Below are 16,348 nucleotides of genomic sequence, written 5' to 3'. Positions count from 1 at the left end.
TGGCGCTTTAGCACCAGAGTTGCATATGTGCGTCTCTGTTAACAAACTGTAACAGTGCCACTAACAGAGCTATGTTATGTTAGAATTCGATAGAAACGCGCGTTTTCAAATCAAATTGTATGTCATCGATAATTCAGAAGCAAAACCAAAGCCGGTCGAGGCGGACGTGTGACGCTCGGTGCGCGAAATTCAGACTTGTAACTGTGCGTTGTCGCCTGGTGTGTGTGTTGGGGCTTTTTTTTTTTTTTAAGTTTGTTCAACCGTCGTCGCCGCCGCCGCTTGCAATTTGATTCTTTGACCACTGTTACGAGTGTGTGTGTGTGTGGTAATAGTACAAATGTGCGAACGCACTTACAGTGGAACATCAAGCCAAAAACCATCCGATGCCGTTACAAAATCGTCGTAACTGTAAATAAAATCAAATTCCTTAGACATTTGCCGCGTGTGCGCGCTCAAACCCATAAACAAAACAAGCGACCCATATGCGTTGTACCTGGACATCTGGACTGCTCTATCAAACATTTACTAAATCCCATCTGCACATAACAAGCGCGCAACAGTCGAACCTAACCAACAAGCGATCGTATAGGAAGAAGAGTTAGCAACGGTCAGCAGCAGCAGCAGCAGCAGCAGCAGCGGCAGCAACAGCAGGAGCATAAGCAGTGCGTGTGAAACTGTAAACGGTTTCGCAATCGAACGGCAAAGAAGAAAGACAAGCAAAGAAAAGAAAAGCCTACCACGCGTCGTTCGGCTCGTTGCGCTTGTTTCGGCACACACGTAACTGTGCGTTGTATGTCCGCCCCACCCTGCCCGACGCCTTCACAATTCGTCGTCAACTCTGCCGTCTTCTTGTTTGGTAGCAGCAGCAGCAGCAACACTTCGCAGTCGCCGCGCAGCAATAGACAAAAAATTTAATAGCAGCGCAGTCGCTGTCAGCGTCGACGTTCTTTGCTCTTCGTGCGTGCGTGCGTGCCTTTTTATCTCTCCGTGTGACTGTGCGTGTGCGTAGCTGTGCATGTGTGTGTGTGTGCGCATAAGGTGTGGTGTGTATACAAAATCGATTGAACCAACGCCGCAGTCGTCGTCGCAGTCGCAGTCGCGTTACGCGATTTTCAACGCATTTTTTTTTCTTGTGCACAGTTTTGCATTGCATTGTTGTTGTTCTTCCTCTTCGCTACCTTTTTTTTTTTTTATTTTTAAATTGTTTGTTATCGCTGGGATATTCGACAAATTGAAGCTGCTGCGTGTTTTTTTTTTTGTTGTTTGTTTTTGTTGCGTGGGTGTGTGAGCCAAGAGAAAAGAAAATTTGTCAATGATGGATAAATCAACAACAACGAACACGGCGAAAGCTAAAGCCGCAACTGATGCTAATGTCCAAAATGAGGCAGCAGCAACAACTGGAGCTGGGTGTGGCAGCAACAATAACAACAACAATACTGCCAGCGCCGACGGCAGCAACAGCAGCGCCAACAACAACAACAACAACAACAACAACAACAACAATAGTGGCCGGCAACGTTATTCGCAGGCTGCGGCCATGGCAGCAGCAATGGCCACAACAAGTGCGCTGCTCAGCAGCAGCAGCAGCGGGAGCAAGCACAACAGTTCCACAACAGTTGGCAGCACTACTGGAATGGTCTCGGGAACTGTAACTGGAACGGGAACGGGAACGGTAACTGGCAGCAATATGATGATTAACCTAAATATCAGCACCACAACCGGCGGCAATTTCGGCGTCAGCGTCGAGCCGCACATCAGCGTCGAGAGCCTGAAGAAGATAATAGCCAAGAAACTGAAAGTGGCCAAGGATCGCATCTGTTTGCTGCATCGCGAGAAGTGAGTACTGCAACTACCATACACAAACATATGCATGTACAGTGAAAGCTCGCTTGAGCCGATTTTCAAATTTATTCTGCTAAAGTAGGAATAAAACAGTTCAATATGCCGTTTTATTTCAATTTGATTTCTTTTATCGCATATTTCATCTTCTTAACGAAGAAGCTTTTGCTCTCTGCTCTCTGCTCTCTCTCACCCCCCCTCCTCTCACTACTGTAAGCGTTATAACTTAACGAAACTCCTTTAAAGGCGATAAATTCGTGTGATGTTAGTTTTGCCTCTTTTACGGTTAAACATACATACATACACACAAACATGCATGCATGTACGTTTTTGGCAGTGTATGTGTGTGCTCCTTTATTTATTTGAAAGCTTTGCTTAGCTAAATGCTTGAGATTATCGTTTTATGTTAACGTTTGTTTGTGTGCGTGTGCTTCGCTGTGCGGCCTTTGTTATGCTTCGTTGTGTGTGTGTGAGCGAGAGAGAGAGAGAGAGAACGAGAGCGCACGTTTTGCTCTCATTTGTTACAAAGTTAAACTCTTAAGCCGAGGCGATACAGCAAAATAGAGTTAGAAAGTGAGATCGAGTCGCACAACAGTAAGCGAAAGAGAGAGAGAGAGAGAGAGAGCGAGGAGCAAGCCCTTCAATATTTGTCCAAGTGCAAAACAAGATACCCGCTTGTCACCTGTGCGTATAGGGTATATACAAATTGAAAGAAAAAAGGGAACATTTCTCATGCAATTTTATTACGAAAATAAAATTACAAAGTGCGCGCAGCGCTGCTGACGTCGGCGCTCCAACTAGTTGCATTGCAGCGGCCGCGACGCTTGCCGGCTTCGCCAGAAGCGAAACAAGCAAACAACAACAACAAAAAATAAAAGGAAAAGAAATGAAGAAAGAAACAAGGAAAAAAATAAAAAAAAAAACGCATAAGGCTTGTTTTTTAGGCCCTTTGCAAGCCACCAAGCAAAGCCATTCCTCTCTCTCTCCCTCGCTCGCTCGCTCGCTCGCTCTGCCTCTCTCAACGCGACGTCGACGCGCTGTGTGTATGCGTATGCAGCGCTGCGGCTGCTGCTGCTGCTGCTGCGGCTGCAGGTTAACAGTAAACAGCGCTGCATTTGTACAGTGGGAAAAGTGAACATGTGCATTTAAAGGGTTTCCAACAAACGGACTCTAAACGTGGTGAATACAGCTCAAAACGTAATCTAAATGTGGTGAATACCGTTTAATATGTTCAGCCAGAACTCTTAATTGTTTTTTTTTTTATTATTATTTGTTGTATTTATTTAAACACTGCTTGAACAACTGTACTCGGTGCAGGGCGAAGACTTGAGTATTTTTTTTTTGTATTTCTTATTTTTAAATGCAGCATTTGCTTTGTTGCCTTTTTGCTGCCTGCGCCAGGGCTGCGCCTTTCACTTTGCGTCATGCTGCAAAAACACAAAATGCAATATAAATAAAAAAAAAAAAGTTCACTGATAAGAATTTGGTTGGTTGTTATTTTTTTTTTGCCTCTTTCGGTTTCTGCTTTTGCTGCTTGTTCAGTTGTTGCATCTGCTTTTTGCCGCTTGCCACTGCAACAACAAAAACACGCTCCTTTTTTGTTTCCACTCGAAGTTGTTGTTGGTTTTCGTTTTTCTCTTTGCTGCCCGCAGCTGACGCCGACTGCGCAGTCACATATGTCTTTGGCATGCGTAGATTTGATTGCATTTCTCTTGTGATACCCTGTAATTGTGAACTGCAGAGCTGCAGTTGCCTGAAAAATACATACACAAATATGTATTAATTATCGATCTCGATGGGTTTCTACTTCTTTTTTTCTTGCCACAAGTCTAGAATCGATCAATTTCTTAGTTTTGGCAATATATCGATAACGATAAAATACACAACTTTTCATTTTATAGTCTGGCTTTTCGTCCGAATGCCTGAAAAGTGACAAAAAAAAAGATATTTCTTCTTCTTAAGAGAAGCAAATTTGAGCAAATGCAATGCAGAGCGAGAGAGCGAGAGCGAGAGAGAAGTCTCCACTCTTTGGCATTTGACATTCACGATATGCAGGGTATCTGCTAGTCGGGCACTGCTACTTGTTTGCTTGGTTTTTTGTGAGGCGTTGATGCTGCGGCTGCTGCGCTGCTCCTGGCTCTTTGTTCTTGGCTGCAATCAAAATTGTTGCTGTCGCTGGCTGCGCTTATCGCCGCGCGCGACGTCGCAGCCACCGCAACGCCCCCCCCCCCCCTTTCCTCCTCTCTCCATGAGGCTGATGAGTTGTGGCCTAGGGCGCCGAGCCGGGCTCTCCTTTGTTTGCTGAAAGTTCTACGACCACCGAAATGTCAGATGTTCCTTAACCCGCAGAAGCCATAAAAAAAAACCAAGCGATACAACTGGGTGCAGGGGGTGTCCCCCCCCCCCTCCCTCCCGCGCATTTGGGGCAACCAGCAAGCGGCCCTGATAACGCCTGATTGCCAGATAGCCTGATAGCCTGGCCAGACCCGATCCACCACCAGCCTTTCGCTGGAAAAGCTTCCCGCGTTCCATCCACCAGAGCCAAGCGCAGTCCCATTTCCCATTTCCCATTTCCCATTTCCCTTTCCCTTTGCTGCTTGGAAGCGCAAGCTAAGAAAACAGTTCGAATGTTGCATAAATGAATATTTCTGATGGCACTCGGAAAAGTCACAACCACCACCAGCAGCAGGAGCAGCAGCAGGAGCAGTAAAATGAACAGTAACAGGAACGGCAGCAACCACCGCGAGACACCACCAAATCCATTGACAGCAGCATTCGTGGTGCTGCTGTAACCAGCATAACCACAGAAACCCCCAACTATTTTAACAATGTATAAGATATATATATATATGTAGATATATGCAACCCTTTGTTAAGCTGTCCCAAACAGCTTTTCCCTTGGACTATTAAAAACAAATGAATCAGAAACGTCTTTCGGGTAAAAACCTTTACGAACTGGAAATCTAGCTCAGATACGCAATATCTCAAGAACTCTTGAAATAAACAAGGGCGATCTACACGGAGCTAGGAGTTATCCTTAGTTATCCGGAGTTATCCTTAGTTATCCAGAGCTATCCTTAGCTATACGGAGTTATCCCAAGTTATCCTAAGTTATCTGGAGTCATCTAGAATATATCCGTATATATCAATCGTTGATTCCATCTCGGGAAATGTCTATACGAGAGTCTAGCTCTTGAAAGCTTCGAGATATGCTCGAAAAACGTGTCTTTGTTTCTTTCTAAATTTCTAGTCTCTCGCTCATTTTGCACATTTTCAATCGATATAATAATAATTACAGTCACATCGCATTCGAAGAGAGTCCACAGCCTCATTCCGAATTCGAACAAGGCGTAGCAAAGGCGTTCAAATTCGCCACCCATTTCCACTTGTTGGAGTGGATTCTTCGCATTTGGTGAATATGAATATACATACATACATATGTACACACATATTTGTGCGTCTACTCTTTTGCTAAATTTGTATGCAATAGATATTTGTCGCGCTTTGTCGCATTAATTAAATTTGATGCTTGTAGCCAGAATACCCCTATGCTGCCTTCCAATTGGAATTGGCGCAGTCCCCCGTTAACTAACTGTTAACTGTTCTGTTATATTAGTTCTAGTTATTTGGCTATGTAATAATTTAACATATACACATGCACGTGCGCTGTGTGTGTGTGTGCGTGTGTGCGTGTGCGTATTCTCCAGGTTATTGCGCATATCAGCTATGTTGACAGCGCCGCGACCGCCGCCCCTTTGTCAAGGTGCTTTGCTGTCGTCGTGCGCAGCGTCAGCAGCGACGCCGGCGCTGGCGTAGACAGCGACGTCTATGACATAAGCTAAAGCTTAGCCACATGTTGTCACAGGCAGCGTGTTTGTTCTGAATGCAAGAGAGCGCGCGGACGCGAGAGCCAGAGCGAGAGCGAAAAAGTGAGAGCATAGGCAGCAGTGGGAGGAGAAGGCGGCACAACACTGTACAGTTTTATTTATTGTGCTTTCGCTTCCCTTCATCTCAGTTTGTCAACAGTTTTGTGTTAATTGAATTTGTTGTTTTTGTTATTTATATTTCTGTTTCTATTTAAAACGAGAAGAACAAAATGTCGGCGTCACGGTCAACACGCCGACGGCAGCAGCAAAAGCGACGTCCGCAGCAACATCGACGCAGCACAAACGCCAACGTCATCTACTAAGCGTCGCAGCGTTTTTTTTTTTTTGTTATTTGTATTTTTTTTGTTTGCATGTTGAGTTCCAGTTTACAATGTTGACTTTCTTGCTTTGCTTGCTTTGCTTTGCCCGCGTGTGTTGAGTTTCTCTCTGGCAGCGTGTTGAGTTTGGCGCGTTTTAGTTTTGGTTTATTGTTTTTGTTTTTGGGGCTTGTCACGTTGCTTGGGCCCTGGGACTCTGGCCTTTCGCTCACTCTTCTCTTCCGCTTCCTCCTCTTCATCTAGCTTCTGTCCATCTAATTTACGTCTGTCTTTTGAAGCGTGCAGTGATAGTTTTTTTTTGTTGCTCTCTCTCTCTCTCTCTCTCACTCTGTTGCTCTCAACTCACAGTTAGACCTTGTAAATTATACTATGCACACACACACACATATATATATATATATATATATATATATATATATATACACACAGGCAAACATATGTAATATTTCAATTTAGCCTGTGCCGAAAACTTAAATACCCTTCCTTTTGTTACAACCCAATGAAATTAAATAAATAATATGTATATGTAAATATTTGATGATGTAACATAGAAACATATAAAATTCTAAAAAAAAAAGACAATTAAGCAACTAAAACAACTCGCGAATATACGTTTCTTTTTTAATTACTAGTTATTTATATATGCATACATATGTATATCGTATATCGTATACCGTATACCGTATATCGTAAAGAACTTACTTTAATTACATTTAAGGTTAGGTAGGCAAAATGTGTGTATATACAATGGAATGAAAAAAAAAAAGAAAAACACTGAAAACAAAGCATTTGACGTGATTTGTTGTTTTTGCTGCGCAATTTTTAGTTGTTGCTGTTGTTGATTAGGGCATGCCTTCCCCCAACCCCCTTCCCCCAAGGCCCCTTGGGCTGCTGTTGACTGAGATCTTGTTTGAAATATTGGACAGCGCTTTGTTCTGGCTTATTGTTATGTCTTGCTGTCTCTGTCTCTGTCTCTTATTCTGCCTGCCTCTGTGTGTGTGTGTGTGTGTGTGTGTGAAGATCAGGTTACACAAGACGCGCTGCTGACGTTGCCGTCGCCGTCGCTGCCGCCGTCAACGTTAACAGCGGCTTCTCAATATGCTGCCCTTTGTGCGCTGCGCTGTCGCTGGCTTTGCTTCTTGTACAACACGCGGCGATTGACAGACAGGGAGTGTGTGAGAGTAAGAGAGAGAGAGAGAGAGAGCGAGAGAGAGCGGCGTTAGTTATAAAGAGGAATGGATGAATGGAAAGAATGGATAGTGTGCGAGAGAAACTCGTTTAGCTGCAGCTGGGAAAGTTTGACTACACCATAGAGAGATAGACGAAAGGCGAGCGAGCGAGAGAGAGAGAGAGAGAGAGAGGGAGAGAAACTGCACAAAAGCAATATAACTCACAGCAGCAACCTGTGCCTTCGTAGGTCTACCTGCGCCCGCCCCAACTTCCCCCTCTTACCATAGCCAGATTTTGTTTGATTCAGCTATGCCCCCGCCCCCCTCTCCCCCTCTATTCCCTTCCCTTCCCTTGTGCCCTTTGGCTGCCATTTTGTCGTCATATTTGGCTTAAGTACACGTCCTTAGCCAGGCTTTGATTGCATTCCCGCTAAAAGAAAAAAGAAAACGTGCGCGGCATAGAGCCAAAAATTTAGCCAAAAATAGCCAGGTTATCGTATAGAGCCAAACAATTTGGCCAAAAATAGCCAAAGTTTTGCATTTGTTGCGGATAAGATTTACGTTCTTATTTCGTTACGTATGTCTGGCTGTGTGTGTGCGTGTGTGTGTGTGTGTGTGTGTATCTACAACTAATGCCTACATGTGTATACATTTGCTCTTTGTCTGGTGTATCTTAAAGATACACAAATAAATGGGCTTATATATAGCTGCAAATCGAATGTTAAAAGGCACGTTTGCGTGTTTTCGCCAGACTGCGAGTGTGTGTGTGTGTGTGTGTGTGTGTGTGTGTGTATCTTTGCATCTAGCAGATACGTTTGTGCATTTATTTGGCGTTAATTATGCCAAATGGCCAACACCCAGACACAAATATCGACCATTATCTATTTATATAAAGATGCATATCAATATATAGAGCATGCGGTGTCTGCTTCTTCTTCGTCTTCGTCTTCTTCTTCTTCGCCTCCTCGGGGCACTTTTGCATGCGGTGGTTGTATTTGGGGAGGTGTCAATGCACCGCAGCTGTTAAGCTGTTGATCCCACGCTGTCTCCCTCCCTCCCTCTCTCTCTCTCTCTCTCTCTCTCTCTCTCTCTGTCACTGGCACATGCACAAATATTTGCAATGTTTACAGCAACTGTTGATAATTAAAATATGAAGCAAGTTGAACATGCACAAATTTTTAGCTCTTACATATTTTTGTTTGTTTTTCTTTCATTTTATTTCATTTTTCATTTTGACTTTGTGGCAATAAAAACAAACAGTTAAAAAGTAAAAAAGCAAGCAGTGCAACCGAGCAGTGCAATGCGAGTGAGCGAGGGAGAGAGAGAGAGCGCATTGCGAAAGTGATCAAAAAATTAAAAGTATCTTTGAATAGAACTGGAATAGACTGAAATGAATTTGAATTGGAATCATGTTCCAACACAAGATCAATGAAATATGACAGCAACAAACAACACACACACACACACACACAGACACACACACCCACACACATATATATGTACATAATACACTCGAGAGCCACTCAATTTACTCACATGCTCACTCATTCATTCATACATTCATTCATTTCAGTTGACAATTGCATTCAAAACATTTACATACATTTACTACACTTATTATATTTCCTTCTTTTGAATTGTCCAACACTGAAACGTGGGCGTTCGCTTAGCAATTGCCCGTATTTGGAAGCATGTGGGTGGGTGTGAGTATATTTTTAGACTCGTGCGAGTAGTCGCAAAAGAAATTCGAATTTCCAATTGCTGTTTACTGATTCTGTTGCGATATTTCAGGCAAATTTGTTGTTTTCATTCAGTTTAGTTTTCCTTTTTTCTTTTTTGTTCGTTGCCATTAAAACTAAAGAAATTATGTGTTCTATACCCTATAGCTATAAAACTGGGTAAATGGGTATTATGTGTTTGCCCAATGCCTTGTCTCTTCTCTCTCTGTCTCTTCGTCTGCGTCTTTTCACATTTTGTGTACTTGTCTGTTATGTTAAAGATAACAAGCGTTACAGGGTATCTGCCTGTGCTGCTCTGTCGACTGCAGCATTTTTAATTGTTTTTTTTTTTGTGTTCCTTCTTTCGGCCTGCTGCTAAATTAAGTGAGCTGCGCTGCAAGCTTTGTTACTGCTGTCGACGCCAACGCCGAACGCCGCCTTCGTTTCATTTACTTTCAATGCAAAAACTTACGGCATCAATAACGTCATCCAGAGCAGCAGAGCAAAGCTGGGCAGCGCAGCGCAGTTCAGCTCAGCGCAACGCAGCGCTGACTCTTGTTCTCTCTGCGCTTTTGCCTTTTGCCATGCCCTGCTGCTGCCTATGGCGCCCACTGTGATCTCGTCAGGGGCCGGCCGGCAATTGTGTGTTTGTTGTTTGTGTGAGAGAAAAAAAAAAGAGCGTCACTCTCTTGCGCGCTCTCTCTCTCTCTCTCTCTCTATGACGCGTTTGTGCTGGTGGCGCTGCTCTGGTGCTTTCAGTGTCTGTTTGAGTGTGTGTGTATGTGTGCGCGCGCACACATAAGCTGCCGAGCTGCGACGTCGCTGCTGTTGTTGTTGTCTATTTGCATTTCAATGTTTGCCCTTTTGCGAAACGCCTTCCGGTGGCTGCTGCGCTGCTGTCGTTGCTGTCGCTGTCAATTCGTTGATTATGGCGGCGTCGCTGCCAACGTCGCTGAATCAATAGCTCGAAATTAGAAGCATTCGCTGTTGCTGCTGTTTTCTTTTGTTTTTATTTTCGTTGTTAGGTGGTCGGACGCCTTGCTCTGCTGCGATTGCACGGGGTGGGTGGTTGCCGTGGGGCGGGGGCGTGTAGGCGGTGTCGGAGGTGTTTGCTATTTTTAGTTGCTTTCTGTGATTTCTCATTGTTGTTTGTTGCTGCTGCTTCTGCTGCTGCGCTGCGGCTGCTTCTGCTGCTGCTGTTATTATTGTTTTTGCTCGTTGCCCTCAGCCCGTTGATTTCTTTGTTTAATTTGTCTTTGTTGTGGATGCTAGCCAGTCGCTGGGTGGCGGGCGCGGGGATATGCTAGCATTGCGCTGCTCTCTACACACACACACACACACACACTCACACACACACACACACACACACACACACACAAGAACATGCACACACTCCGGCTCTGGCTGCTGTTTTTTCAGCTGTTTTTCACACGAAGAAAAAACAGCCTAGCTTCTGCCCGCCCACCCGTTTGCCTCGCAGCCTGCTCGCTCATCGATTTTCTATGCAACCCTTTTGAGAGCTTTTGCACGGTGGTTGCTTTCCATATTCCCCGTTTTCTTCTGGCTGGCTGGCCAGGTACATGGCTGGACAATTGCTTCTGGCCATCCCCCTCAGCTAGTCAATCCCACGCCTCAAAAACGCAGACGCACACAACAACAACAACAACAACAACAACAACACACACACACACACACACACACACATACTTATGACTTCAGTGGTTGGCAACAAGAACTCAAAAAAGTTGACCATATGGCTAAAGCTAGTGCCAGCGGCGACTCTGCAGCTTTTTGAGCCGGAAATTAATGAAAGTCATTCAAGAAGAGCAACTGCGGGTGGTTGTTGTCGTTGTTATGGCTGCTGCTGCTGCTGCTGCGGAGCAACCCCAGCTAAAAGCTTACACAGCCCCAGCAGCAACACCAACAACAACAACAACAACCCTCGGTCGAGCCGTGATGAAAACCCAAAGCATTTTAGGCTCTCGCATCAGTTATTGAGACTGAGACTAGAAACCATGAAACTTGCTCTCCACTTGCGCTGCACACACAGCTCTCCCAGATATCCTCGGCAGCGGCTGGAGCGGGAACTGGTTAGAGGGAGGCGGTTGCATCAGCTTTAGTGGTATTTTTTATTAGTGGGTTTTCCTGTGTGCGGTAATCAAGGTTGGGATTAGCCCACCTTAAGGCAGCTTTTCGCCCCTGGGGGTTGCCGGTTAGCTGGCAGGTGGGATGCACGATTCGTATCTACAGCCCAATTGGGTGTGTATCTATGGGCAAGGTATAGTGGAATATATTATTAATTAATGTCATCGCAAGCTACTCCAACCTGGGGCTGTGTGTGTGTATGTATCTATAAAAAGTATCTAATAGATGCTGCCCGGCCATAATTGTACACAGACGCCCAAAACGAAAATCTGATGCGTGGCAATGTGTGCGTGTGTATCTATTGATATTGTATCCATGTATCTACACATCTTAGAACTGGGCATCTGTTGCACAGCTAAAAGTTTCTGCCAAGTATCTATAGGCTAATGTGAACGTGTATCTATGTATCTATCAATAGAGCGTATATCATGAGGTCCGTTCGTGTGAAATATGTGCAAAATATTTGCATTCAAGCAGCTGTATCTGTGCATGTATCTTTAGCTGTATCTGTATCTTTAGCTGTATCTGTATCTCTAGCTATATCCATATCTATAGCTGTATCTGTATCCATATCTTTAGCTGTATCTGTATCTTTGGATGTATCTGTATCTTTAGTCGTATCTGTATCTTTAGCTGTATCTGTATCTTTAGTCGTATCTGTATCTTTAGCTGTATCTGTGTCTGTGTCTGTATCTGTATCTTTAGCTGTATCTGTATCTTTGGATGTATCTGTATCTTTAGTCGTATCTGTATCTTTAGCTGTGTCTGTATCTTAAGCTGTATCTGTATCTGTATCTTTAGCTGTATCTGTATCTTTAGCTGTATCTGTAGATGAGAATCGACAAGAGCCTGGCACATTTCATCAAATCTTTGGCAAACAATTTAAATAGCTTTTTGTGTATCTCGATTACCCTCGCCCAGAACGTAGGGTCTATTTGAATGCATTTAGTAACCATATGTTTTCTTCTTCTTTTTTCTTCAATTTAAAATCTCTTCCCAAACAAACCAAGCTCTTTGTTGGCATTTCCATGGCTAGCTTATGTCACAGTCGTTCTTTTTCTTTTCAAAAGAAAAACAAAAAAAAAATCCATCTAACTCTTTTTTCTTATTTTGTTTAAAATCAGTATCTGTGTTGTCAGTCAATTAAAATGAGTGTTAAAATTCTGATAAAGAAATTACAAGTGGGCGACAAGAGTATTTAAACTTCGGCTACCCGTGAGCTGGCTTTTCTCTTTCTTCTTCTCCTGGCATTTTCACATGCTTTTTGTCTAATCGGAAATTTTTGCTGCCTTACGCGTGCCTTTGGTGATAAACAAGCAGCGAATTTAAGTGTGTGACTACAAAATGAAAACACAAACTTAAACATAAAAGTGAAAACAAATAACACACAAAAAAAAAAAAAAAAAGAAAAGAAAAAGAAACAACAAAAAACAATACAATTCAATTAGCTCGCAAAATCAAACCAGATTTCTGTCTTTGTTCGCGAGCGCGATATCGAAAAAAGAAAAAAGAAGTAAAAAACCAGATTAGAAAACAAATTTTAACTATGCGCTTGACACTTCCGTGTACATTTTATACTGATTGCGAATTGATGGGTAGGCGAATGGGGGCGGGAGGTGGGTGGTTCGCTGTGCTGTGCTGTCGAATCGAACCTGAACGAGCAGAAACAACAACAACAACAAATCGAATACCAAATTTCCATTATGCAATCGCAAAACGCGTGACGGCAAAACACGCAGAGTTCTACACGAATAAAACAAAAACTGCCAAGGGGGAGGCTACAGAGTCGAGGGGAAGTTGGGGGGGAGCTTGGGAGCAGGGCTAGTTAGTTGGTTGGATGAATGCCAATGCCTAACTTGTTTTTGGTACAAATTTTTTAGGATTGTTTTTCAACAAGACAACAATTCTTCAAACTGATGCATTCAACTGACTGGCCTAGGCTTCTACAAGTTATCGTTTGTATATCGATTATTACAAGTTATCGTTGGGATACCGATTATTATCGATCATAAAATCTTTGGTCACATTTGGTGCGTGGATAAAACGGAACGTTGGAGCGGTTTGCAAATAGTTGATGCATTGGCTTTCTATAAACTATCGTAAGAGTATCGATATTTATCGATAAGCATAGGCCTTATTTGTGGAGCCGTGGGTGCTACAGTTGTGCGTTTAGCTCTTCCTTCAACATGTCTGCTCGATAATATTTGCAGCTTAAATACTTTGATTTGAAATAATATGATGTTTCTTTCTGGTCGATTATCGATTATCGATAAACTGTGCTCAAATATATCGATTAAGCTGATCCTCCCGACTTGGAAACTTCGATAAATTGTGTTTTTGCCAAATGAAAGACTTGAAACATTCAACTTTGATTTATTTGAAGAAAACGATTTGAAGATGCGCCTGAAACTTGTGAATCTTTAAAACTCTTAGCTATCTTGCCTTAACCCTTGGCAATGCCTTAACCCCCTCAGTTGACGCGTGTTCATTTTGGACGGGCAAAGCCCTTGTACAGTTGCCTTTCCTTTTTAACAGTTGGTCCCCATTCTGGCCAGACTTTGGTATCGTAACCCTCCACCCTTCACCCTTCTCCTCGTTCCACCTTTCAGCCCTCTCTTTGCTCCACCTAAACCTACACCACGAAATGCCCCTCTTAACGACTAAACATCAGCTCCAGACATTTGGACGTCAGTGGAGTTGTTTTTTTTTTTTTTTTGATTTTTGCGCTGCGCTACTTTTCCGGTTTCCCGGTGACGCCAGCCAAGCCAAGCCAAGCCAAGCCGAATCGAGTCGAGTCGAGTCGAGCGGAGCTGAATCGGAGCAGCCGGCATCGACCCACATGACAAGATGGCAACACGGGGCAGGCCTTTGGTGGTTGCTTCCTTTGTGTGTTGCTTGGCTGCTGGTGGTGGAATTTCTCACTTGGCAGCATCATTTTCCCAAATGCTCAAGTGAGTGTCCGTGTGTGTGTGTGTGTGTGTGTGTATGTGTTGAGATTTTCTTCTTCTTTTACGCTTCAATTGCTTATATCCGTCTTATGCACTGACTCACGAGTCCTTGTCCTGTTGTTGTGGCCAGGCCTAAGCAGGGCGCAGCACAATAAACATCATAATTTACGTCTTTCCCTCTCTCTCTGCTAGCTGTGTGTGTGTGTGTGTGTGTGTGTGTGCGTGTGTATCTGTGTATCTGTGTGTCTGCAAGGTGGTGGAATTTGATGTTGTGTTGTTGCCGTTTGGGTTGATTTTGAAATTACATAGCTGGAGAAATGTTAAATGCTGCATTTTAAGCAGCTTATCAAATAAACCCACAACAGAGAAACAATGTATAAAGCCACGGAGTGAGAGAGAGAGAGAGAGAGAGAGAGAGAGAGAGCAAGAGAGCATTGATCACATGAAAAGGCAAACATAACCTTAAATACACACACATATATAGATATATATATATATGTACGCCAGGCCCATGTGCTGTGCACAGTTTGAGAGCCTTAACGGCGCAGCAGACTAGCTGACTGTTAACAGTTGTAGAGCAACTGGTGACTGGTGGAGAAAAACGTTTGCACATTTTCAATTTGTTTTGGGTGTGGTGAGGAGTTGGAGGGGGGGGTTTGGGTGCTGTTCGCATCTGTCTCACTGTCTGGGCGTATACGCCAGGGCCTGGCCACGAGCCTCGTTTGGCCTTCGTTCGTCAGACGTCAGCGTCGACAGCGTCTGCCTATTGCGTAAAAGCAGCGACGCGACGCTAACGCAGACACCCCCGCAGACAAAAGCGACGCGCACACAGACACTCGCCAGCCGCCACGCCTCTCAAACGCCAATACCAATGCAAACGCCTCTTATTTTATATGTATGCTGCCTTAAAACTCTTTAAAGCTTAAGTAACTTTAAGTCTGCGGCGTCTACTCTCAATGCTGCTGCTGCTGCTGCTGCTGAGACTGCGGCTGCCATGGTCGCCATGCTGTTTGACTCTCATGTGTGGTGAGTTTTGGCACCTGCTGTGAATATGTTGCTTGTGTATGTACATATATATGTATATATGTATGTGTGTGTGAGTGTGATTATTGTTGCTATGTCGAGGCAGTCACAGCTTTCTTTCGCCGTTACGTTATGCTACGTAGCGTGACGCTCTCCCTCTCTCTCTCTCTCTCTCTCTTTCTCTCCCAAGCGCTTATCTATAAACATGTTGCCGGCTAGATAGATGTACATGTATATATTGTGCAACATGCCGCATGTTGCCGCTAGCAATTTACGTAAGCAGCAATGAATGAAAATTAATGCGGTTCATTTCAATGTGTTTGTCTGCCTGTGTCTGTGTGTGTGTGTGTGTGTGTGTGTCGGTTTGTGGCGTGTGCGTGCAATGTTTGCAGCGACTGCCACGCCTCTTGCTGCTGACCCAAATACGCTTCGCTTTTTCGTGTCCAACAGCAGCAGCAACAGCAACGGCGGCAGCGGCAGCAGCAACGGCAACGGTAACCAACAAAATCTTATCAATTCATCAATCATGCATGCAGTCATTTAATGTTCGTTCGTTCGTTCGTTTATTCGTTCGCTGTTGTTGTTGCCTGGGTTACCGCATTGACAGCAATAGCAATTCGCCGCAACATTCGCTCTCTTTCTCTCTCTCTCTCTTTCTGTCTTTCTCGTTTCGCCTTCGCCGCAACATAACCAGCAAGCACGCTGCTGCTGCTGCTGCTGCTGTCAACTGATGCAATCAAGGCGACTGCGACTGCGACTGCGACGGCGACGGCGCAGTTGACGGCGACGCTTTTCCTTTGCATGTATGTGTGTGTGCTGGCGTGTTGTCTGCGTGCCGCACGCGCTCTTTGCCTCCCTATCACCGTCTGGCGCAAGCATAAAGTTAAGTAATTTATGCTGTGACGCTTCGCTGCTGCAGTTTTAGTTTGCCTTTTGTTGCTGCCCGCCGCTTCTCCCTATACGCTCTCGACTCCTCCCGCTCGCACTTGAGCTGTGGCCAGGCCCTAAAAATGCCGCAATTTATATACAACACACACACACACACACACATACGCAGATCGATACTGAGAGAGCTGAGAGCTTTAAGCTTGATGTTAAATCTTTGTGCCTAATACTTATTTCTGAATTATCTTCTATAACACATATTAGATAGAAGCTTTTCAACTGATTCGATTTCTAATTGATTTGTTATGGCTGCTTCTCGTTGCTAGCCAAAACAAAGGCATGGCCATTATTAACACACACACACACACACATACACATGCACATACACATGCACATATGGTATGTACCTTCGTATAT

At 44.1% G+C, this 16,348-nt stretch overlaps 1 protein-coding gene across 1 annotated transcript in view; it reads left to right on the top strand.

Annotated features, from left to right (window-relative positions):
• Positions 1-133: 133 nt before the first annotated feature.
• The window catches only part of stx (ubiquitin-like domain-containing protein stuxnet), a 40,251-nt gene continuing 24,036 nt past the window's right edge, over positions 134-16,348 (top strand). The window contains exon 1 of the mRNA XM_002055365.4: positions 134-1,836. Coding sequence (XP_002055401.3) covers positions 1,313-1,836 — 524 coding nt within the window. The 5' untranslated portion in view covers positions 134-1,312. The remainder of the gene's footprint in view (positions 1,837-16,348) is intronic.

This window comes from Drosophila virilis, chromosome X (genome assembly GCF_030788295.1).
Source record: "Drosophila virilis strain 15010-1051.87 chromosome X, Dvir_AGI_RSII-ME, whole genome shotgun sequence".
In the NCBI taxonomy this organism is placed as follows: Eukaryota; Metazoa; Arthropoda; class Insecta; order Diptera; family Drosophilidae; genus Drosophila; species Drosophila virilis.
The sequence above is the reverse complement of the archived record's forward strand: the minus strand, read 5'-3'. Positions and strand labels throughout refer to the sequence as shown.